The sequence below is a fragment of the Rhyacophila brunnea genome, unplaced genomic scaffold (genome assembly GCF_057557595.1).
Source record: "Rhyacophila brunnea isolate RB1 unplaced genomic scaffold, BYU_Rbru_1.0 scaffold_1, whole genome shotgun sequence".
NCBI classification, from domain to species: Eukaryota; Metazoa; Arthropoda; class Insecta; order Trichoptera; family Rhyacophilidae; genus Rhyacophila; species Rhyacophila brunnea.
The window spans coordinates 51,642,817-51,669,862 of NW_028232751.1; the positions used below are offsets into that span (position 1 = coordinate 51,642,817).

At 31.0% G+C, this 27,046-nt stretch overlaps 1 protein-coding gene across 1 annotated transcript; it reads right to left on the reverse strand.

Annotated features, from left to right (window-relative positions):
- Positions 1-3,823: 3,823 nt before the first annotated feature.
- Positions 3,824-12,550, reverse strand: LOC147079931 (lipase member I-like). Its single transcript, XM_085945899.1, has 6 exons — positions 12,540-12,550; positions 11,097-11,346; positions 8,744-8,895; positions 7,563-7,696; positions 4,571-4,697; positions 3,824-3,896 (listed from the first exon to the last, which is right to left on the reverse strand). Exons 1-6 carry the CDS (start codon positions 12,548-12,550, stop codon positions 3,824-3,826), a joined length of 747 nt encoding a protein of 248 aa, XP_085802025.1.
- Positions 12,551-27,046: the final 14,496 nt, after the last annotated feature.

Sequence of the window (27,046 nt, forward strand, 5' to 3'; positions counted from 1 at the left end):
GAAATTTGTTGGAGATCTTAAAACTAATAGTGAAAGTGGTCATTATGTACATGTTTTAATATACATGCCGTTAGGTGCACCAATATTTTAATTAAACTATCACACAGTGGAAAAAAAATTGAAAATGTATTAGCTACAATTTATTGTTTTGTAAAATATATGATTTTATTTAATATATTATTACTAATGTGGACTTTCTCATCCAAATGCTACAGTGGATGTTATATTTACAGTCTACTCAGTGATTCCCAATCTTTTTTTTTATGGCAGACCCTACCAAGTTGGTCCAGAAAGAAAACTTACAGAATACATTAAAAATGTCGCCTTTTACTATTTTTAGTTACACTTTGTATGCAAAATGATAAGCGCCTATACAGAATCAAAGCTATATATTTATATCAGTCGCATCACTCTCTTAATTTTGTGCAGTGTTAAAATGCAAAATTTTACTGTTTTTATTAATTATTAGGTAGATAATTTTGAAAAAAAATATTCCGCTTATTGCCTACACTTGGGATCGGTGTTGCCAACCGTACTATAATTTTCGTCTGCGTACTATGTATGATATAAAACAGGTATAGTACACCCAAAATACTATAATTTTGAAAAATCGGATAAAAAGTTGGCAATAGATGATAAATATCACTAAAGTACTAAAGGAAAAAGCCCTCTTCAACTTTGTCCAAAAAAACGAGACGTTAATTAGTTTCTTTACATCTGAACATTGTCAAAAAAAAAATGAGACGTTAATTACTTTATGCAGAATTTTTTGAAAATACAGAAAAGTATTGGTCATTCAACGCATTCTATATTTTTGGAGGCTCTGTACTATAATTCCACTTTGAGAATATGGCAACACTGCTTGGGATACATAATTTATATTAATATACTTCCACCTTGTTCAAAACTCGTGGGATTAATAAGAAAAGCAAAAACCACATCAATGCTTTGCTGTACCTGTATTTTTAACGTGCGAATTTAAAAAAACTTTCATAGAAACAAAGTGAGCAGTTTGTGACATTCAATCATGACAACTGATAACTTGTTTTTTATTTCTTTATTCCTTGTTGCTACAAAAATGTCTCTTCCACCTAAAACTCGCTACTTCAATAATAATTATCACATAAGATCCGACATAAAATTTTAAAATGCTGTAGTGTTTTAGAGTAGACTATGTAAAACCTTGTGATTACCATATTATCAAAATGGTTTTAAGTTGGAACAGCCCGCGGAGCCCCAGGGTTTCGCGAATCGGGTTGGGAATCACCGATCTATATCCAAATACAATTTATATAATATGTGATTCTGATTAAGAAGTCATTCGTGACAGAAATTACATGTGGCCTGTGTAACATACTGTATGTATGATTTCTGTTTATGGAAATATATTTTCACTAAGTATGCAAGCGTATATATCGTCACCGTTCAGGCAAAAGTCACCAACCCTGAAAATGGCAGTTTTGAGTTAAGTATGTCACCCGAAGCGTAAAATTATGTTCTTTAAGATGCAAAACTCACCTCGGTACATTAGTTAGTAAAATTTTGCTTAAATCCGAATTATTTGTTTTTCACTAAATGACTTTCGATAAAATCTTAACAAGCAAAAGTCATTATAGGTGAATAGACATTATTGACTCTATAAAAAAAAATCCTTCGTTATAAATATACAAGCAAAAGTCACTATACTATGGATGGTGAGTTTTACTGATGCTTCTTTTGGCTAACATTGTTCAGATTATTAACAAGCAAAAGTCACCAAACCATAATTTGAGCTACCTTGCCTCCTTTAAAACCTTCCAGATGTTTTAATTAGCATCAAAAAGTAAAAGTACCTTAAAGAAATTATTAAGAAGACGTGAGAAAATAATTGAATGTAGATAAAACCTTAAAAACATTAAAATCTGATTTTTCCTGCATTTTCAAACTTTCAAATTGCGATATCTCAAAACTATGTTTTTAGGGTTGGTGACTTTTGCCTGAACGGTGACGATATGTCATCATATAATGCTTCACAGAGTTGATTATTGATAGTCATTGGCTGAAGTCAACAAATAAGTGTTATGTGTTGTATCTTACATTCGTGGCATTTTTCCAGGATTTGATGTAGGGCAAATACTTGATTGGTTGTTAATTTCGTTAGGCGAAAACCACATTGATTCTCGCCCATTGTACATTCTGTGTATTTAACCATTCAGAATGAAGATGAAACACTATAAGCTGTATTTAATATGGTTATTCCATTGTAGTTGGACCAATCGTGTTTGAATACATTTAATTTTAATTGAATTTTGAATATGTATTTTCAATGTAATACCGGGAATTATATGTACTCAAATAAAACGGGACTGCAGAAACTAGACTCAAATAACGGGGAAATGTGAGTCTCCGCTTAATATGTATACATACTGTGTATAAATGTATACGTTCAGATATATTTCCATTAACTCTGTCATAAGTTTAATTGGTCACATGTTACAAAATTACATGCAATTTCTGCCTATGTATAACCTAGGGGTCAATGCAGAATTATTTTTTTTAACAATAAGCAAATAAACTTAGGCAAATCACTATTATTTGAAAATCTTAAGGATTCTTCCTTGGATTCACAATTTCTATATAAAAACTACATGCATAATATAGTTGTGAAGAGTTGCATTGAAATTCAATGTGTTAAGTATTCTAAAATACTACATAAATCAATTTTTTTGTATTTACAAAGTACATATTCATTATAATTTTATGAATGGTATATGTGAAACCCTTGCATAATATAATATAATAATATAAATGACTATAGACTGCATTCAACCCTTGGGAGGGGTAGTTAAATAAGTTGTCTGCCTAGACGTGATGTGGTGTGATCTCTTATTTATTATTTTGACATACCCACATACAATCATATTCATTTAATATAGAATAGTTTAGTGGTGGTACCTATTTAAATAAGTCTATGCGAATGCACGGAATATTATGTTTGAGAAGTAGTTTATTAATATCACCATATCTACATCTACGCAGGGAATTTGTTTCTCTAAAATTGACATTTCATTTGACGTGTACTATTTTTTTTAACTCTACTGAGTTGTCTATGGATTTGCAATAATAAATTACTGAAATATCGACTTCACACAAAGTCCATAATATTAGCTTTTAATGTAATATAAGTTATTTGATGTAATTTTTTTTGTTTATTAAATTTGTCCCAGTGATGTAATATATTGATACCATTACAATGTATTTGAAGCCACTTGTATGAATTTGGTGGTCTTTTTTTCCTTGTACATTCATATTGTTCAAACAAATAGTCATTGTCCTACTGGTTGATATACCCTGTTCGCACTTTATCCGGATACATCCACAATTTAGTGCCGTAGGTTCTACTGGGGATATTATGTTTATATGATATAATATATTTGATGTTGTTTATTAATCCTGAAATATTTAAACAGCAAAAGTTTGTTCAGTTTTGTGATTTTATTTTTTTATATTCTTTCTATATTTAATAATATGTCTTACAACAATTTATTTATTATGAAATGATGAATAATTTAAATATATCTCTATGCTTTGAATGAATTTTAAATGTAATTAAAATTATTGAAAAAAATAAAACATCTCTTTTGTTTTGTGACCTTCCCACAGACGAAAATGTTAGTTCAGTTAGTGAAGCAACATCCAATAATATGCTTTCAAATCAAGAAGTCTGTAAGGAAGCAATTGGATATTTCTCTCCGTTACCAAAATAACAATTTTTATAAAGTGAAAATATATTTTTAATTTACAAAAGAAAATATTTTTTATCAATAAAATTAATATTATTAATCTAAGGTAGACCAGCATCGCCCAATCCAAATGGTGATTTTGAAGCCGTCTTCAGTCTGAAGACACCAGTGTTGCTGAAAATAATTTAATATTTTTTTTATTAATATCATTTCCTATTGGCAATCGAATTATGAATGTTCATACATAATACAAACAATCTGGCAACAGTAGCAAAGGGTGGAGGTAGGCTGTTAAGATCCGCCATAAACAGTGCACATTAAACTTTGTTAGTCATACGTATTTGTTTTTATTTAATTAGGACTACAATTTACATAATATGGTGTTGGATAGTTTTACTATCGACCGAAGGTACTTGATGGAATTTAAATTCTTATGGATTTAAGTTTGGAATAGTACAAAACTTAAATTTCGAGAAAGGCGAAACTCGGGTCGCAAATAACAACTAAAATGGAATAGTACAAAACTTAAATCCATTAGAAATCAAACTATAATACATAAAAAATATTATTCTATCTATAAAATATATCAAGTTACATATGATTTAATTGGATAATAATTTTAGATATTTTATAGATAGATGAGTATTTTTTACTATTATCTATTATGTCTTGGTTTTCGCAGGGTTTAATTAATTTTTTTAAATTAACCAACACTCGAAATTATAGTCTTATTTCAATGATAACCAATACGTATGACTGACAAAGTTTAATGTTCACTATTTATGGCGGCTACCAACAGCCTATTAACAGCCTACCTCCACCCTTCGCCACTGTCTGGCACTAATTACCTTCCATCATAGGATTCTCCCATATATGCTTTTTTGTTAGTGTCATTATTCAGTGAGTTGAAAGCTTTTCCATTGGCAATTGACTCTGCCCAAAAGTTCCAAGATCTTTGATGACTGCAAAAAGCTTCTGTAAAATACAATAATTTAATATGAGTTTAGCTAATACAATATAATTGAGTCTTTATGAAGTTGCAGTGGATTGGCCAGACCATACCTTCATTGTAGAAAGAGTACACAGTTTTTAATTTAGCTATTCCCTCAACCCACTGGATCTAAGTATATTACATTTTAAAAAATCCATGTGAATTGGATTAGTTATAACAGGGTAAGTCTGTTGGCACACGAAAACAACTAAGTTTCTCCTTATCGTAATATAATATGTCTCTAGTTTCGTTAGGCCATCCGCTCACGTGAATACTCAAAAACATATACATGTTAAAAAGACAGGACTGAAACTCCAGTATGTAGCTAATGTATTTCAATGACAGTAAGACTGGAATCTCTGTTTCAAAACGTCCACAACTGACGCGACGCGACATGCTAGTCGTCTCTCAGTTTCCAGTCACCCATAAAACAGTGGTACCAAAATCAGTAGATTCAATGAAAAATCATATTTTCTTACCAAAATTGGTATCACTGAACCGAACTGAACAAGAAATAACCAGCCAAGACGTCAAAAGTTAAAGGTGGGCGAACCGATTATTAATTTAAAATATGTGGCAGATGTTAAGAAATACTCCTGCCTGTATAATTACAGGCTGCCAGAATATTCTCATAAAGATATTACGGAAAAGCAGCGCTTTTTAAAAAAAAACAGGTGCCGGAACTCAGTTCTTGCCAAACTTCTTACCTACTAAAGAAAATTATATTCAAATATCGAAGCAACTTTTCCTATGCTACGAAGTGCATAAAAAATTAAACACAAATAAACTACTAAAATTGTAAAAACATCAAAGTAATATAGTGATTTCCATGGCACCAAGTCCAGGATCTTTGGTGGGCCCTCTACTTATCACTAAAGTTAAAGGCAGTGTGACGCTCTATAACAGCGTTTTTCAAATGGTGTTCGAGATAAAATTAAGGGCATTCAGTAGGTATATCAACAAACATAAACCAAAAAAATACAATTACACAACCACATTTTTTAAAATGTCAATACGCTTGAAAGAAATAAGCACCGCAGGCGATTTTTTTTTACGATTAGAGCAAATTTGTGATGTATGCTTATCTCACTTATTTGGTCGATCCCCAGGCTCCCCTGTGGGGGCCATGGTGATTTCCAAAGTTCAGTCCAATTCTCGTCTGGAAAATCGCCTCGATTCCTTTTCTTAGTGTTATGAGTCTATGGCGGAATGTTTTCCACTGAGTAACCACCGATAAACATATTTTGAAGGATCGAAAAGTGTCAAAGGTGGGCCGAAGAGTTTGATGAACAAAAGTGCCGAAACTGTTTTGGTCTTCAACGAAGTTCTTAATAAGAGGTAATAATTAGATTCATTTGCGACAATTCGCGTTCACATTTACTTAAAGAAATGGTAATAGAGACTGACAAGTTTAACGTGAGGCTTCGTTACAATGCGACAACTTGTCGGTCTTTAGAATTCAATGCACATATCAAACATGATAGTTTTTCAGTATATGTCTTTTCATTTGAGATGATTCAGGAAAATTAACTTGTACTATGTACGCGCGAACATTGTTTCGTCTAATTGCTTTTGAAACATTAAAAATACCACAGAAAGGGGTGCCGGAACGCCATTCCATCGCGTTACATGACAAAAAAAGCCCTGCGGAAAAGTATTGTTATACGTAAGTTATTGTCCTCCCAATTGGCATCACCAATGGCAGATTAGTTCTGCACCTTGGGAGAACAAACAATCGATGCTCCCGGGTTCTAAGATAGTTATCAGTACACACAGTCAAGAATGTTCACAAGAGTTCTCATTTATGTTGGAAAAAATATAGATATCTTTTAGCATTTAAACTGCGGTATGTTAACATACCTAAGAGAAAAAATGAAAAAAAAACCGGGAGGTATTAGAATGGTGATACCCGACGGGCCACAAATTTTTATGAAAAATAAAACCTTTGAAACGTCATTATTTAGAAATATATAATATATATTTCTTATATTATAAGTATATCGTCACTGCACAGCCCAATTGTCATAACCCTCACTTTTCACCGAAGTAACATTTTGATGGCAATGGACTTATTGCATACACATAACAAACTGGCCAAGTTTCATAATTCCCAAAAAATTATTTCATATCAAAATAATTCAAAACTATTTTTTAGGCCATTTGTAACATGACAAAAAATATTCCAGCCAAATGCTGTAACCTCCTAAACGCAAGCCACTGGTGTGTCAATAAAAGAAAATTCTCGATTTGTAATAAAATAATACCTAAATAAATATTAATAAGTAAATCCAATGCTCACAGTTTATTTTACTTCCTGAACAATTTGATATTTCAGGATTACACCAACTGGCCTGTACAGTGACGATATCATAAAGACTTGTATATCAGTTTAGATTTAGAATATCACCATGATTACAAGAGATGGCAGTATATTGTGTACAATATATTAATTAATTTAAAACAACCGACCGGGGCTAGTATAGTGAGTGTAAAGTACAGCATGTATACACGCTCATTTTCTATGGCCGGCCTTGCATGCGCGGACTTGTTGAGCGTGGAAACACGCTTTTGGCATACATACTGTTAGATAAAGCCACAAATAGTATCCATACATCCTCAATTAGAGGAGTCTGGTGCTACATCCTGCTACGTGTGACAACTTTTAGTGGTTTTCGTGTACAACAGTTGTGGGTGTTCCATTATGTTACGTATGAAATCAAAACGACACTTTTGTATTACGAGTTGAGATCCGTTTTATTAGAAAATTGTATTACTCAAATCAGTTGGTGGTACTGTTGGACATCCTGGTTGTATGGGTTCGCCAGAGTTTGGCCAAAACGAAGCAGTACCAAGAGGAGTCGGAAATCCGAAGAGATGGGGATTTGTTTGGATGACATCGACCACCACAGCATCGGAAGCGTCAAGACGACTCAGTGCCGTGACTTGGTCAAAACCTGGACCAGCAGGATCTAAAGCAGTTATTCTATAAAAAAAAACATAAATTTGATGGTTATCATTCATGAAACAAATACAAATGACAATCAAATTATATTATAATGGGTATTTCTAGGTTTTTGTTGTGAAATGTCGTGGCGAAGGGTGGAGGTAGGCTGTTAAGATCTGACATAAATAGTCCATACTAAACTTTGTCAGTCATACGTATTTGTTTTCATTGAACTAAGACTACAGTGTGTAAATAGTGTTTGTTAGTTTTTTAAATTCAAGATTCATTCATAAAATTCTCTAATTCTGCCATTAAACCATACCTAATGTTGTATATTTTATAGATGGATGAATATTTTTTATCAATTATGGTTCGGTATGACAGGGTTTCATAAATTTTAAAAAACTAACTGACACCATCCATAATATTATGTATTTTTAATTCAACGAAAACAAATAAGTATGACTGAAAAAGTGTGCACAATTTTGTCAGATCGCCCAAAATATTCCTACCAAAACTATTATGGTTTGGTTGAGGTAGGATTTAATAGATTTTTAAAAACTAACTAACACCATCTGTAAATTAGTAAATTGTATTCTAAGTTCAATGAAAACCAATTAGTATGACTGACAAAGTTTAGTGTGAACTATTAATATCGAACTTAATAGCCTTCCCCCTCCTTTCACCACTGGTAAATCTCTCCATGCATTGTATGAAATTGGCAAAACAATCCATTTGTTAAATAACTTGGTAAACAATAAAACTATGTCGTCAAAGCAAAGAAATCAGTTATGAAGAAAATATACCCAAATTAATGTAGGTAGTTAGTTAATGTATACCATTACTACGAACACAGGTGGCAATAATAAATAATTTTATTGGTCTTAGGGGCTGGGCCGACCACATATGATGTCACACGATTTTGGGTATTTTTTAACCACCCCATCGCCACCATTGTGTTTTGAGATCCTTTTATATTTTTTGTTTACTTTGTGATATCACATTTTCTTACAAATCATCACATTATATCAGACCCTCTTCCCCTTAGAGCATGACATCATATATAGACGACCCCGTACGGCTAACCTGTCGAGTTTAATGCCATAGTTCTTCTGTAGGGCCTTCCCGATGAAACCAGAAACGTGTGATCCCAATGAATGTGAAACAAGATGGAGGAGGTGTGTTTTCACACCTTTCCTTATTAGGTCCTTTAATTTTGAAGGAATTGCATCGCCAATCTTAAAATCAATAAGACATAATTTTCTGATATAGTGTTCAGATTGATGAGCTTGAAATATCCATCTACTAGGGTTTACGATTCTGGGACATTGGAATTAGCTGTTATATTATGACGTTCATACAAAATATAATGTTTTATTTAATCAAATAAAATATAATTTAAAGAAAATGAAAAAATAATTTCGTATATTTAGGCAAAATATATATCATCACCCATCATTATAAAACTTCTTAAAGTATACCTACTAAATCTTAGTAAGTGCAAGATGATATTTTTTGAATTTCCCGGAATTGATGAGAACATAATTTTTCATATTAGAAGTAAACTCATTAAGCTTAAGGTGCTTTTAAACGATCAGTTTTGCTATCCAATCAGTCTCCGTTTCCATTGAGCTGTCCATCAAACTGACGTGTAAATGCAAAACTGAAGCGGCCGACTGAAACCAAAACGGATATGAGACGGTATGGATTTTCTATCAGTTATCGTATCCGTTTTTAGCGTTGACAATTAAATTGACGTGTAAATTAGTATGTTGCCATATTTTTAATACTACTTTTCTAATTTCGATTGAGATATTATAATTATTTCTTTAAATATAGGTACTGCATTACAGCGACCAATATGTTTATAAAGTAATTATAAAAATAATATTCATTTTTAATGGATAAAAAATACGTAAATATACACCGCCGTTTCGAAACTGAACAGACCAAAACGGAAACCTCGACTGAACGGACAACAGAACTGACGTTTAAAAGGACCTTTTAATGAATGAATGAATTCAATGAGTTTTACCTCTGATACGAGGATATGAAATTATGCCAAAAAATATTCATTAAAAAAAATGACTAGATTTAGAAACATTTTGTGTTCTAAACTTTAAAGTGTTCTAGCCTCTACTCCGTGGTGGGCACAATACAGAGTAACACTTAACAGCCGCTACGCATGCGCAATGCCATTGACATTTTTTTTATATTGTGACACTTTATTTAATCTAAAAACGAACTGAAATTATGTATGACTATAACTCAGTTTAACGGCATTTATAATATACATTACATTGTTAAAAGATTGCCTTCGCAATTTGTTGAAAATATTTCGCATAATCAATGACATGTAATACGCCAGCTATGACTGGTGTCGCAATGATGTTTGAATTTTCACAATGTAATTTTTTCTATCCTATCCCACGGTGGTCGCGCGGCTTGAGCGTTGGACTATCACGCCGTGGGTCTCAGGTTCGAATCCTGGGTCTGGCAAGTACACATATTGTTTTTCAATTTGTGTGTGAGTCAGGGTATGGACCTAATAGGTTGAGCAAGTGGCTGACATCCATTTCTCGTAAAAAAAAAAACAAAAATCTGTTAATACAAACCTCTACTCTGTGGAGGCCCATATTATGATTCTATTAGGATTGGACATGGTGGAAAAAAAATCTTGCTTTATTTATAGTCTCCCACGTGAAAGTAGGGCGACTTCATTAGGCAGGCCATGTCTCAAGGATGGAAGACACCCAACCACCAAAGAGGCTTCTCTTCAATATACCAGAAGGGAAAAGGAGAGTCAGGAGACCTAGACTGCGGTGGCTTGACTGTATAGAAAGATACACAGCATCCTTGAGACTGAGGCGGTGGAGGGATCTTGCGGCAGACAGAGGGGAGTGGAGAGATTTCCTGGAGGTGGCCAAGACCCACATTGGGTTGTAGTGCCGATGATGAATGAATATCTTGCTCTAAGAAGCAGGTGCGGTCATCAGGACCCTCGTTAAAAAAGATCACGCCTGACAGTTCATATCTTGGGATAATAAACTGTTGGAATATGATAAATTAACATATTTATCACTTTTTTAAAAACTGATTGTGAAGTTAGTGATAGGTGTTAATATTGGTTTACTTCGTCAAACAGACATTCTTCGCCACTGTATGCCAAAATATGTGTCTAGCAGTGGCGTGCGGCCCATAGATGCTGTGAATACGGAGCATGCTTAAAAGTACTTGATAAAATAGTAGATATTATTGATAATATTTTTCTGTATTTATTTATAATATTATAATTATTATTTACCCTTAGTGGCTCAAGTAGACAATAACATAGTACCTAGGTAATGTATGTATGTATTTTTTTAACAGCATGCCGACTATCGAAAGTCACCATTGGTGTCTAGTAGCTATTTAACTTATAACAATTATTATACTTTACCCGTATTGCATTAGGTATAGCATCATTGAAGTAATCTCCTCCAGATAGCTTGGACCAGTCAATGACAACAACATTAACATTGCCTTTCGTCAGGTAAGCACCGACCACAGTTTTCACACTTAGATCAGTGGGACTTTCTGTAAATCCGTGAATATAAATAATGGTCTTTTTTTTAAGACAAAACTCATGTTGGTCGATTAATTTTTCCAGTTTTGTTATTGGAATGTCGACATAGTCAGTAATAGTTTTTCTAGAAGAAAATATTGAAAACATTATTGTTAAAAACCACATAAATACAAAGAAGTAGTTGAAAGAAAGATGTTTAATTGCCTTACTTGGTATAAAATCTTGCATTTATATCTCCCACAGTGGCTTTGCTTGCAATCTCAGCTGAAAATCAAATAGTTTAAGGAATTTTAAAACAAGTTTCCAAAGCCGCCACCCTTCGTCATTGAGGTAATATTCTGGATTTTTAAATAATACAATGATTATCCAAACAACATCGACTATGAAAACAACATATTGTGAATTTATTCCAGCTAAGGGATTGGAACGCCCGACTAATGGAATCATTCTACGGTGGGTGCTTAAATATAATGATCAAATTTTTTTTAAAAAAATCAATCATTTGTATATAAGATTTAACCATATTGGATAAATATTATTGAAAATAGGTACTTACATAATTTAGAAAAACCTCAGAAACATACCGTGGCAGAATTTTGCTCTATTAATTATTAGTAATTTAAGTCATATACGTAATGATACCATAATATAGGATAAGAGTACTCACCCGGACAGTAAATGATGAGGGGTTGAGTACCACTTGGTGTTGGTCTACACTTTTTTCTAATAGGTAGGTATGTTAACGAGGTTTTTAAAAATCAAATATTCTTAGATGCCATTTATAGATTGAAACTGTATGCGGTTTAGAATCGTATGCCATACAAAACGTATGATTTCTGTTCATGGAAATATATTTTCACAAAGTATATTGTAAGCATCAGATCGTATCCGTTTATACCATACACTTACAAACTTAGTGAAAATATATTTTCATGAAGAGAAATTATAAGTTTTGTATGGCACACGGTTCTAAACCGCATACGGTTTCAGTCTATGGATGGCCTCTTAGTAATGATATCAAAATGTAAATATAAATATGTATAAATATTATTTCAGTGATAATGACCTGTTACTGCTGAAATAAAACTAGTAATCTTATTTCTAAAGGAGCTATGTAAAATTCTACTTGAGTAATTTTTAATTGTAGAAACCAAATATCTCAGTTGTACATTTTGATGGACTTACTCAATGTAATTTATTAGTTTTTGTGATATTATAATAATATATTCTGTGACTGACTTGGTTAATGTTTATTTAATTTACATAATGTACCTTTACACTTAGCCTACAATAAATAGGTAAACATCATAAACCCACGATGGCCGCATGGTTTAAGCGTCGGCCTATAGCGTCGTGGGTCCTAGGTTCGAATGCTGGGTCTGGCAAATTCACATATTGTTTTTCAATTTGTGTATAAGTCAGAGTATGGACCTAATAAGTTGAGCAAGTGGCTCATATCCATTTCTCGTAAAAAAAACTAAATCAGCTGTTAATACAAACCTCCACTCTGTAGAGGCCCATATGATTTTATTAGACCGGACATGGTCAAAGAAGAAGATAACTTGTGCAAGACGACACACATTTTACTATAACACAGGAAATAATATAAAGGCACGCAAAAAACAGTAGAGGAGCAAAGGGTACACTGATCTCCGAAATTATTATGTAATAATAAGTATGTATTCAAATACTTATAGATTGTATGGATTAATTATTGTAAAATATCTTTAATTTGTCACCTGTCCTCTGCATGCATGAAATGCGTGTAGTTTTTGGCGTATTTTTTACCCACCGCTAAGCTTGTATGTATCAGTGGCGAGGGGTGGAGGTAGTCTGTTACCATTCAACGTAAATAGTGGACACTAAGTTTTGTCAGTCATACTTATTTGTTTTGATTGAACTAATAATAGAATTTTCACATGGTGCCGGTTAGTTTTTAAAATTCAATTGAACACTGCCTAAACCAAACCATAATAGTTTTGGTATGCCACGGGCGATCCAACAAAAATAGCACACACTTTTTCAGTCATATTTATTTGTTCTCATTGAGTTAAGAATACATATTACTGGTGGTGTCGGTTAGTTTTTTAAATTCATTATGCCCTGCCTTACCAAACCATAATCGATAAAAAATATTCTTCTATCTATAAAATGTCTAAAATTATGTATGGTTTAATGACATAATTTTAGATATTTTATAGATAAATGAATATTTTTTGACAATTATGTACTATGGATTGGATTATGCAGCGTTTAATTGAATTTTAAAAACCAACAAGCACTATCTACACATTTGTAGTCTTAGTTCAATGAAAACAAATAATATGTTTGACTGACAAAATTTAATATGCACTATTTATGTCAGATCTCAACAGGTCCCATTGGGAGTGCAATTCTGGAGTTGAATGTACAAAAGTAGTAGCAAATTTTTAACAGCTAGTGAGGACATTGTAGCTTTGTTTCAATGACATATGTCTAAAATACTTGCATCAGTTACGATTTATGGAAGTTAGCAGTGGCGGCTCGACGACTGTCTAGGTGGTGGGGTTTAGCTATTAATTATTATCAAATATACACAGGTACCTACCTACATTCTCATATTATTATCCATTAACTTATAATAATATGATTTTATTAATGAGGAAATGGGTAATTTTTCAGAATAAATAATATGATTATGTGAGTCGTTACTTAATCACATCTAAAAATCATGCTTAAAAATATTAATTAAATTAATAATAATAATTATTATAGATTTACCATTATCAGTTTTGAACAACAACATACAACAAGCGTTTTTACTAACCTATGGGGTCATTTGATTCGGTCCCTAGTATGCGTATAGTAACGCTATTGCATACACATACTTTCGTCTCTATTCTGGCAGAACACACTAACTGGAGAATACTAGTTTTGAGTAATTTGACTTTGAAGTTGTTAAAATGTTTGAAATGGTCTATCATGTGAGTTTATTAGGTAACCGTAAAAAGGATGACTTTTAAATAAAGACTGTTTATTTATTAAAAAGGTTTCCAGACGGTAAAGTTTGAAATAAGGAACATTTTGGTATAACTAACTCAATATGTCATTTTTTTGAATTGGTGTCTTCTGCCAGAACAGTGACGCTTTGTAGAAAGAGATTTGTACCGCAGCAACAGGATGGGACTGAGTGACCCCAATCAGTGAAAAATAGATGCCATAGCTTTCTTAATTTGTACATAGCCGCGTAATCATCATTATGCTATCACATAATTTACAATTATTGCTTCATTTATTTGTATAATAATAAAAAATGTCTCTCTAAAATTGCGACGGGTTTAGATAGATGAAATAAATTAAATAATTCATTTAATTAAGTAGGTACTCACTGAATTAAAAAAATGAACGAAGAATATTTGTAATATGTATTTTTAATCCAACGAAAACAAATAACTATGAATGAAAATGTGTGCACAATTTTGTCGTAACGCCCAAATTAGACCAAAACTATTATGGTTTCGTTCAGGCAGGGTTTATTTGATTTTTAAAAACTAATTAAACTTACACCATCTGTAAATTGCAATTTTAGTTCAATAAAAACAAATATGTATGACTATCAAAGTTTAGTGCGCATTATTTATGGTGGATCTTAACAACCTACCTCCACCCATACTTTACTTACAGAGTATAATAACTTGTTTTAGCTACTTACATATGGGATTTGCGAGAGCTGGAAGAACAACTGAGAAAATTAATAGAAACGACTTCATTTTACAAATATAGAGCACTTACTATTGTAGTATTATCTGAGTGACTAGTTTTATTTGTTCCTTTTATAACATAATATTTTTTTCTTATAATTTATTCAGTCACTGCAGAACAATGGGTACCTAGCTGAGGAATGTTTTTCTCACGTTTGTTCAGATTTATCTGTGCAAATTTTAATTTTAATCCACTGTATATACCATCTTTAGTACAGGCCTGGAGTTACCATAAAAAGGCCCAGGGCCTGTAGAGGTGGGAAAACTGGTCGATTTTGAAGACCAAGTATACTTACTACCAGTATAAAAAAATACTTAGTATCGAAACTTGTTCCAAAATACTTACTAGTATTTGGGATATTATATAGAGCGTTTTGCGTCACGCGAACTTGTCACCATTTCTGTCCTTCACTATACCAACTTTACAACTGGGGAGAAAGAGAGAACAATGACATTGAGTGTATCATGTCTTGACATACGTGTATTATGCTATCTCGCTTGCGCGCATTTAATGTCAATAATATTGAAAGTCTACCAACTAGCAAGTTGCGATGATCTCATCGCATGCGTCCGAACAAGTTTATTGGGCCACACATACTGAGTATGGGTAGTTTTATGCCGAGAATTGAGTACACAAACTGGTGACAGTATTTCCAACTCACCCCTACTGTGAGGTCAGAAAAATAAATTAATTATTGAATGGAAAGTTTTATCCACATTGCCTTACGGGACATTTGTGAAAATGTAGATAATTTACAGAAATTTTATAAGTAATATACTATTTTTTTTATTATTACTTTATGTTATATGCTAATATCAATATCAAGCTCCAAAATCAACCATAACGGTTGAACCATTATCAAATAATACTTTAGAAACCGCAAGACAAGTAAAATATAGTACCATTAACTAAACATACATAATTATGCAAAAAAAACATGGCATAATAATTTATTGTATGTTTGCCACAATCGAAATTTTTAAATATATATTTTTAAATTAATACTTATTATATTTTGAGTTTTATTAGTGTATTTAAAACAATATATTTCACTGCAAATTTGAGAATCCTATCCCGTTTAGAAAAAAAATTATACATTTTTCGTTCAAAAAATGTTTTCGGCCAATAGTGCATTGTCACGAATTATAAAAACATTCATAGTCAATATCTATTATGCTGCCTTCAATAAAAATGTCAATAAAAAACTCTAATACATTATATTTGTCATATTTTTATTATAAAATTTTATTGTCCAACAAATTATAAGTTAAGCATATTTTTTTATTTTTGGGCCCCCGAAATGTTTTTCCCGGATATGTATATCTAGTCCTGCTCTAGTTCATTGAACTGAATTTTATTTTTTCATATGTAGATCATTATCTTTATTCTTAGGTCAATGAGTAACATTGTTATATCATACTTTTTCTCACCATTTAAATGATATCAAACTGTAGATTAACTGAGAAAAATTTGACTCAGTCTCAGTTCCGTTTCAAATTAAACAGAGATAAAAACCATCCATTTCTAACTTAACCTCAAATAATTTGTGAATTATATACATAATAAATTGTAACTATAATACATATAAATATTAAGTTCATATGTGTTCGGTTACCATCAATACGTTTAATACTATGGATTTTAAATAATTAATAATACAAATGATTAAAAAATGTACAACTCCCTGAAACTGAACAGCAGGCAATTTTTTACAAGAAAACTTTTAATCACAGTCATAAGGATTGTTCATATGTTCATATGTTCATAAGGAGAATAATATAATAGGTAATATTTTACAGACTATTGTTTCTTTTAGAATACTGAAGCAAGGTAAAATGCTTGCGATATGTTTAATATTATTCTTTACCAATAATCAGTAACCATCAATTTACAGCTAGATTACGGCAAACCAAGATCTTCACACTTCTTGGTTCTCAAATTTGACATGCAACATGATATTATAATATCACTATTATCAGAGTCTTTCAGAGAAAACGCGAGGCCAATTGGTATTTTTGAAACCTCCTTCAAAACTACTCGGAAAAATATTAAATGTTAGTTTTGGTTCATCATAATATTATTGTTTATTTAGATAAAAAAAATATTTAACAAATAAACTTTACATGATGATTGAACAAATTGAATGAATGACTATTTCTGAATAATTGAGAACATGCAATCATGGAAATTTTTAAATCCTTTTCAGTAGGTGCACTAACTCTTTTTTACACTCACAACTCGACATTTGTAAAACAATCTGATTTGTTTTAAACGTTGCGAGCAAACTCTCCCAAAAAAATAAAATTGGGTCCTTCCAGTGATGCCAACCGTACTATAATTATAGTACAATAGTATAATTTTGATTTCGCGAAAAATGTAAAATACTATAATTTTACGCCAAATATACCAAAATACTATAATTTTAAAGGATTTAAGACGGAAAATGTTCCTGTACTATATATTTTTTAGAAATACTATAATTTTTACGCCTTTGTACTATAATCAGCATAGAAAAATATGGCAAAACTGGGTCCTTCTCTGGTATGGGTCATAGTGTTCAGTAGCATAACTAATGTCAGTTTATCGAATATGGCGCTTTGGAAATTCTGAGTAAATTAAAAACTGAATACCTACAATCGATTTTAAGGCTCACACTGCTTCTATCGCATGTATAGACGAACCGCAACTACGGTGCGGTATGCTTCTGGAGTTAGTTGGGCCCATCCTGTTATCAGAATTGCTCAAACCTCCAAAACCAACCTTTGTTTAATTTGATGGTTACAGGTGCTTAATTTTCTATCATAAAGCGTGGGCCACGCTTCTACACTGGTAACTAATTTTTCCAATTCAATTTGGTGGGACATTCTGCTTCATCTTGTGTACATGTCAGGTCTCCGGCTGGTTTTGATTTTTAGTATTTATAATGAATGTTTGTTACTAATGGTCAGATCATTACACCAGTAAATTATTGACCGGACATGGTGGCTTCGCTGGCAGGCTCTTTGAGCTTGGACTTGTTACCCGTTCAACATGTCCATGTGGCGGAGAAATACAGTATGTAAACCACATCCTCTGGGAATGTCCTAAAATGTGTACGGAAAGGGAAGAGCTGCTCAAGTCAGTTCAACCAGCTGTTGGGCCCATCAGACCGTCCAACCTGGTCGCCACAAAGGCCAATTTAATGCATTTAGAAAATTTGCAGTATCATACTGCCAACTTGAAGATCTCTCCACTTAGAATATTCGGCAGTTTTGTATTAGCTTTAATTTGTTACTTACTACAATTTTTAATATTGCCTCTACGTGCTCATCTCTCCCATTGATACCTTAACTTAGTCATGTAAATTCAGCCAAAGCACATTTGAGTGCATGGTGACCTTAGTCTTGGGTAACTGCTCCCGAGACATTCCCAGTCATAAAAATAAAAATGCTACTTCACACCAAATGTAGGGTCCGTGATACGCCCGATTGAGACCGGGTGTGGTTTGGTGGGGCCATTAACTTCAATGTTACTAATGGATGAAGAATGAAATCATGCATAGTTGCGATATTTTCAATTTCTTTATTTAGAATCATAAAATTTAACAATACTAAAAAACATATTAAGTACATACAAGGTCGTCATAAAAAATCATGTACATCTTTTTTAATACACATAAAACAGTAATACAGTAAGTAATACAGCTGTACGGATGATTGTGAAAGGGGTTTATTACAGATTACACAGATTTTTTATTGGAATTCCACTAATATTAATTCAAGAGTGTTTTTTTATAACATAACAATGTTTAGTTTCCTACCAGTGCAGTAATAGTACTAAACTTAAAATATTGCAAAACAGATGATTAATAATATTATGTAGTGTGAAGAATTCTTTTCCTTTTTTTAATAGAATTAATTACTACATTGTGATGAATGTTATTTTCTACGGCGGAAAATAATTATCACATGCGTGGCAACATTTTAACATATTACAAATTAACTGACACAATACAAGTATTTATAAAACTGGATTAAAAAATGGAAATCGAACAGTGTGAATCGCAACTGCTTCAATGATTGGATCTATATTATATATTAAAATAATGTTTAAAATTAGCTGTCCTAAAGAAGTTTTCTGTGTGTGCTGTAGCGGATTATTGGGTTGCTGCTATATTTAAGAGATTTATAGGTATTTATTATCCAATTCTTAAATGAAAATTGGTGTTAGAAATAATAAAAAATACTTGGGAATATTTAAAATTACAACTCTAAGTTATCCTTGTATTCACTTTAATTTTATAAACAAAAATAAGAATTCAACATCTATTTTCTTTACATAGACATGTATTTATAAGTTTGTAACACCAACATTATGTAACAGTCATAAGACCAATTTGTTTTACCTAGTCATTATTTGACAAAAATAGACAAAACTATGAACCTCAGTCTGTATTATCTTAATATACAAATTATAGAAAAAGAAAGAATTATTCAAGGCGCTTTTTTGATACCGAACGCTAGTTGATAAACCAATTACACATTTTTAAATATTGGTCGTACGCCAAATTATCATTACAGTGTTATTTTATAAATTGGATTGATAAAGTATGACTACCTACCATTATTTTTATGAGCAAAGTGATAATAAATTTATTTTTAAAGCCTATTTTAAATGACACCATTGAAAAATTTATAGCATTTTACGAGTCATTCTCCATCCTTGAATAATTATAAATAACTAAGGCATGTGCATCATTTCTCAGGCATAACTTGATCTTGAGATATTTTGAAAAGCCCCATTAACATCACATCGCTCGACACATGTATAATAAAATAACTGAAAGACAGTTTTCTTCAAACAGTGAGCATGTCATTAGATTTGGATTAGCGGATTTATTTGAATTATGAAGTTAACAACATTCAATACGCTTTGGAATTTATGTAAGTAAATGGAAGATAATAGGAAGCCAAAATTCTTGTGGTTCAGTCTGTAATTCATATCAATATTGATATGAATATATATTCCTATAAATTCCATACTCACAAATTATAATCAAAATCATTTTTAATTAACTTGAAAAAAAAACCTGTGACATTATGATATTGAAAGATTTAATAGAAGTTTTTCCAAATCTTTTAAGCAAACTTACAACCAAAAATAGCGGTTTTTATTAATATTCAAATAAATATATTACAAATTCCACGTCAGTATAGGTCCATAGCATATTTAAAAAAAAAATATTTAATATAATTTCAAAATATTTCAATATCATATACAGCACGAATACCTCAATATGAGTAGGAATTAATTTATTACTTCGACATGCATTATACACTAAAATTAAAAGGATATTTACATTTGGCACAAAGCCTTAACTTTATTTGCCTATATTAATGAAATACACGAATACGTGATATGAGGCTATGGCATTAGTGTTACTTAAGCCCTTATTTGTGATGGTGGAGAGTTAAAAGCATAGTATTTTTTGCATATATAAGAATTGTTTTAATTGATTAATTTCAGGTGATCGAAAAAGGAAATTACGTACACCTGGAGGCCAAGGGTCCCAACACGATATTGCGCTGCTCATTTTACTTCCAAAATTCTTAAAACATTAGACCTAATTTGAAAGCTTTGGAAAGGAGGTGGAATTCATGAAGAATTTGTCAAAAGGGACTTCAAAAATTATATACATGTAATATCAATTGACTGAGTTGCATTATTGCCACAGTTTTGAATATTTTTAAGAGGGAGATTTCTAGGTGCAATAGTATAACGAGATTTGTTTAATGTATTTAAATCAATTTGTAAGACATATGAGGTTATCCTAATTACTAAGCTAATAACTCTCTAATATAACAACAATATTAATTTAAAAAATCATTAAATCATTTTCAGTTCTCAATTAAATATGTAATAATAAAAATAATAAGATTTTTGTGCGATTTATTATGTGGTGATACCGATGTTTCAAGCCTGGATGGGTTGGTTAAACTCAATAATATGTCATGGTCTTATAATATTATAAACCTTAACTTCAGAAGCTGTGCAGCTACGATATAGATGTTATGAGTTAAATGTTATGAGCTTAAATTTAAATTCTTTAAAGTAGTTCAAAATTAACAAATCACAAGATTAGTGTGGCATTATAGTTGTATAGAGTTCCAGTTATTTGTGAATAGTTTTTATCACAAAACAAAGGTTATTAATTGAATATTAGATTGACAATGTCTCATGAGTTGATCGTAAATTAATATACATTATATTATTACTCAGAGGGTATCCTGGATAGAAAACTAAATACATATAAAAAAGTATTTAAAAAATCTGTGAGTTATTTAAATAACATAAGAAAGCATTGCCTTGACTTTCATTACATTGGCAACATATTCTGGGCGATAAAGCCAGTATGAAATGGATAAAAGATATGTTTGCTGATATTTTTTCAGGACATAAGTATACTCCCAGAACAATATTATTGTCATTTGTGAATAAATAACATATTATTAGAAATGTTTCTTCTCTAAGTCTTAATATTATATGGTTGTATTTAAGATTCTGAATTTTTGATAGTTGGTAAAATGGCCAAATTGCAACATCTAGAACTAAATTAGAAATATCATATTCATATATCAACAATAAAACAATTATTTTAAATTTCAACATAAGACTATTTACGTATGTACCTACCATTAAATATTAAAATTCTAGCTACTTTATTGTAAATTACAGTTACTGTGCCTGACAGTTGACAGTAATATCGGTAATTTTAGTATATTTTATTACACAAGAGTGCAAATAAAATTTCAAGTAATATTAATTCCTTATTATAGCAGTGTTTAATTTGCAATCGAAAAAATAAATAACAAGTCGAATATAGTACTAGGTTTTCATCGATCATAAATTTTGATAGTGGTACAACTTTAATTAAAATCATGACATGGTATGTCTTAGGTAATGCGCCAGCTAGACGGCATCGCAAACGGGACACTTTTCGGTTTGCGCGAGCTACAGTTTTCCTGTCCATACACACGGGCTTCCCGATACAAACCAGTTTACGCAGGTAAGCTTGAAATAGTTTTTCAACAGGTTTCGAAATTCATGTATCCTTGAAGGATTTCATCATTATTTGTGGAATGATTACTAAAATATCTATAAAACATGATTGATTCCTCGGCATTCACCCAAAGTACAATCATGATTTATTCATAACCGTCTCTTAAAATCAAATTGCCAACTTGAGGTTTTTTTTTTGCCAGATCTAGCATTTTTGAATTGGCATCTAGTTTGCAATATACATCTCTGCTGTGTGGTGTTATATCTTGCATTTTTTGACATCTTAAACTCAAGGATTTGGGTGCTGTTTGAAAGTTGAAAATTAAGAATTCTATCTTCGAGAGCTTTTCAGGAAAGATGTATATGCCGTGCCGTTATGATACCCGGACTTTTCTCATCTTAGAAATTAATATTTTGTGATATTTATGACTTAATACATATTAATCACTGTAGAAGATAATTATTGTAAACGTCATTGTGTTAAAATTGAGAATAAAGTCATACCAAATATGGCTTCACATGTTCATGATTATATCAATTTTAATGTTAAATTACAATCAATTGATATTAGCTTTCATTTATTGTGGGTGACTCTTTCCTATTTCTCAAATGTTTTTGGGTTTTATGATTAAATTGTTTAAAAAGGTTAAGATGAGTATGAATTAATTAAACACTGCTTATAATAAATAGTCAGTTATTCTTTTTAGAAATAGGAACGAATTCGTATACATGAAATATTTATTCTTCTTAATGAAAACATTGCAGCATTATTTATTTAATTTTAACAATTATAATGTTAATATGTCGATAAGTATGAATTTTGATTTACATCAAATTAAACATTAGACACAAAAAAATATTAAATAGAGGAGTGGTTTATTTAAATATTACAAATGGAAGACCTGTTACTAAATCAGATACAACCACTAATGCCAAAGTAAAGCCTCAAAATAGAATTATTCCAACTCAAGTTTCGACCAAGATTACTTAAAACCCCCATAACAGATTGTATTCAGCAGACATGCTTTATGCTTTATATTATATTATGTACTACCAAATGTGTATCAATCGACGTTATTTCGCTAAAAAAAACTTGTAATAAGTTAGAATGGGTTCTACTTGAAATAAAAAAGCTGGCTACTTGAGATATATTTTATTCTAGATACCATAATCACTATGTATTTAACTTTTATCACGGCCAATATTCTATTAATTTATTATAAGGAATAAAAGGTGTAGCATAATAAATATGTGAATGTCAGGTCAGATATTTAACTAAAATTAAAATTTACTGTAATTTAACATTATCATTACAAAACATTTTAGCAGTGATATTGTGTAGGGTTGGTTGTAAGAAAGAGCTCAATGTTGGCAATATCTGGAAAAAAAATCTCTGATAATTTGAAGTCATAATTTAATATTTTTATAAAAATACGTAGGTTAATGATATTGTTCTAAAACTTTTGACTATTCTTATGTAAGCAATTTTAATGGGCTGGCCTATCAATGGCATATTTAAACATTTATTTTTTTAAACAACCAATAAGAAGCAGGCTTATATTTTTTTTCACACTAACTATAAAAATATTTTGGTTTTTTGAATCCAATTCAGGGAAATATAATGTATTATGCGTAATTGTTATGACTGGAGAAAAAAATAATATGTACACACCATCATATTATACTAAGATTATATACTTATCACTATGCAGTTGGTCTTACAAGAAGGCATTTTAAGGGGTATATATTCGCCTGGTTACAACAAACACCACATAAGTTTTAATTTAGATGAAAAAACTTAAAGACCACTCATTAAGATAAAATCTTAACTCACAAATATTATGTTACCTAACGAATTATTATGCATAACAGAGGTCTTATCCATAACCTCATAATTTGAATGCTGTGAGCATCTCATTTTAGACTATCATAAAATTAAAAAATATGAAGACACATTATGCATTTTAATCAGACAGCCATTATGCATTTGTAGATAGGGACATTTAATGATTGAATTACAAAACATACAGTATACAATTTACTGAAAAATTACCTTTAAGAGTGTTTTAATTAAAGTTGTACATTAGTAACGAAATGATTTGACGATACAAACATACGAGATGTAAAGATTTCTTAATTTTAAAATTTAATTTTAAATAGATTCATATTGTGGATTACCATTTTCATGCTAGGTATAAATATTCATAGAATTGATTTAATTTCCAAGGGCACGAGTAGTGTTTTTAAGTCATAATTTAATAAGTGTTTAAAATTTAAAAATAAAACGGGGGCGATAAATTCTGCAACGGAATCAAGTAATGCCACTTAACGAGGTATCGCACGTCTGATGAATCTAGACATACAATTCAACATATGCCTCTCTTAGTACTATTTTAAACCAAAATAGTGTCTCTATGTGCAAAAATTTATGTTTTAGCAATCAAATTGGTAAAGTAAATACAAAAACAAGAAAGCCTATTAAAAGTTACTATTATTACAATATTACTAACCGGAAATAAAAAACAGTATTCCTATTTTTTCATTTTCGATATTTTGTTTTGAGTTTGGTTATAAAATGAACTAGATAATTAGATGAGCATTCCATTACTAAAATATAAGGCAAGTCGGGGTAATATGCCTAATGGGGGAAGACGCCAAAGCTCAATTGTGTCACTAAATTTCAAAACCCGCTAGAACACTTTTTAATTATTTTGAGATAATCAAAAAAAACTTTGTGAACTAAAAAGGTTTTTGGATTTGGAAAAAGGATTGACAGACGCATTGATTTTGTTTCACAAATGACAGTAAATCATAGCAGATTTTGAAAGAGGCGATAAAATTTTTGTGTAGAGATTTTAATAACGAATCCATTGATAATAATATATCTTAATTATTTCAAAAAAGTGTTATAGCGGGTTTTAAAATTTAGCGACACAATTAATTTATTTGTCCATGTAGATTGGTGCAGTAACCATTTTTAGGATCTGTCATTAGTACCGGAGAACACATGCTAGGCGTTGGTCCTGTCAAATTTTAAATTGAAATAATACGCTTTTAAAACGAGGGAAGTACCCATTTTTTTTGGTGGTACTTTATTATTTGCATATTTACTCAAAATATTTGGTTTGATTCATGGTTATATTTGACATCACATTTTACTGTTTCAGGTTAGGTTGCATACCGGCGTTATTTTATTTCTGTCATTGGCATCTTATCCCTACAAATGGGGGAAGACGCCATTTTGAATATTTTCGGTCATCTCAGATTTTAGTATTTTGCAAAGCCTCACCTTTAATCATTATTGCATTAACATTAAAACGTCTTTCTGTCATTGACAAAATAATAAAAAATTCGATATTGTAGAGTAATTAAGCCTTTCTGATGTGAGTGAATTGAGTGAAGAAAACTATAGCGCCATTTGCAAGGGATATTACTTTCATAAAGAAAGCCCTACAGTTGATTCGATTGCATGTGTAAGGTGCCCAAAAATGGCTACATGCAACAAGCACGTCCAATTCGTATATTTACGACCTGTGTCCGAAGTTTTTTCTCCCCCGACAAAGTGGGGGAAGATGGCATTTTTAGTTTTTACATTGTTCCAGTTCATTTTTTGATGCTAATGCTGTTAAATATTATAAAAAGGGTTTTTCTATTATAACTATGTTATTATTTTGAATATAAACATTATTTTACAATCAGTAATCCGCCAAAGTAAAAATTAATAAAATGACTTTTATCAATATTTTTATGATTTTTATAAATTGATCATAGTTTTAATACATTTTATTATTGATTTAAAAATGTTAATTTTCCTAGGAAATAATTTTTTAAATTAAATTTACATGAGCTCATTTTTTGTTGCTTGGCTTACAAATACAAAATTGCAATCCAATTAAGATTTGATAATAGTTGAATTATGCACATGTAGTTCTGAATAATAATAAAATATATCATATCTTTAGAATAGTTTTATGATTATGTACTCTACTTCTAAGAAAACCAAATAGTATGATTGACAATATGCAATACTACCTACCAGTGGCGAAGGTTGGAGGTAGGCTGTTAATATTCAACATAAATAGTGCACACTAAACTTTGTCAGGCATTCTTATTTGTTTTCATTAAATTGAGAATACAATTTGCAGATGCTGTGTTTGTTTTTAAAATTCAATTACAACCTGCGTAAGCCAAACCATAATAATATGTTATGGTTGATCCGACAAAATATCGCATATTTTTTCAGTCATACTTATTTGTTTTCATTGAATTAATAGATATTACAGAGTGCATGGGTTAGTTCTTTAAAATTCATTAAGCCCTGGCTACCAAACCATAATCAATAAAAAATATTCTTCTATCCATAAACTATCTAAAATTGTGTATAGTTTAATGGCATAATTTTAGATATTTTATAGATAAAGGAATATTTTTTTACAATTATCTACTATGGTTTGTAGTAGGTAGGGTTTAATTGATTTTTAAAAACTAATAAACACTATCTAAAAATTGTAGTCTTAGTCCAATGAAAACAAATAGGTTTGACTGATAATGTTTAATGTGCACTATTTACGTCAAATCTTAACAGCCTACCTCCACCCTTCGCCATTGTTACCTACTCCTAGATGACAAAAGACGAAAAGAAAAGTGATCTTTATATTGAGTAATACAAAATTTCTATTTATACTATAATTAGGAAATGTATAAATGTTGCCATCAACAGGTTATTCAAAGGATTTCATAAAATATATGGTGATAAAATTGTAAGAGGATTAAATTATATTATGTAAGTAAGATAATTCTTCCTGGCCCCTTAATACTGTTTTATCTGACTTGGATTGAATTTAAGAACCAAGTAGATTATTAATACTTGAAAAAAGTTAAGTATGGAAAAAATGTTTTAAAGGTGTGTTTTATTTTATTGTATTCTAAAGAATCCTTACGAGATTTACGTCTGTGTCGAAGTTTAAGTTAAGAATCCGAGTATGTTAGGGACTCAAGCTTGAACAATCCGTAATCAACTAAATCAAAAAAGATATCTGTACCAG

Bases quoted from the DNA above. Each gene is read 5' to 3' on its own strand.
- LOC147079931 (XM_085945899.1), bottom strand. The intron at 8,896-11,096 runs GTAAAGTATAAT...ATTGATTTTAAG, and splicing joins CTATACCTAATGCAATACGG to ATTGGCGATGCAATTCCTTC. The intron at 7,697-8,743 runs GTTAGCCGTACG...TTTTTTTTATAG, and splicing joins TATGGCATTAAACTCGACAG to AATAACTGCTTTAGATCCTG.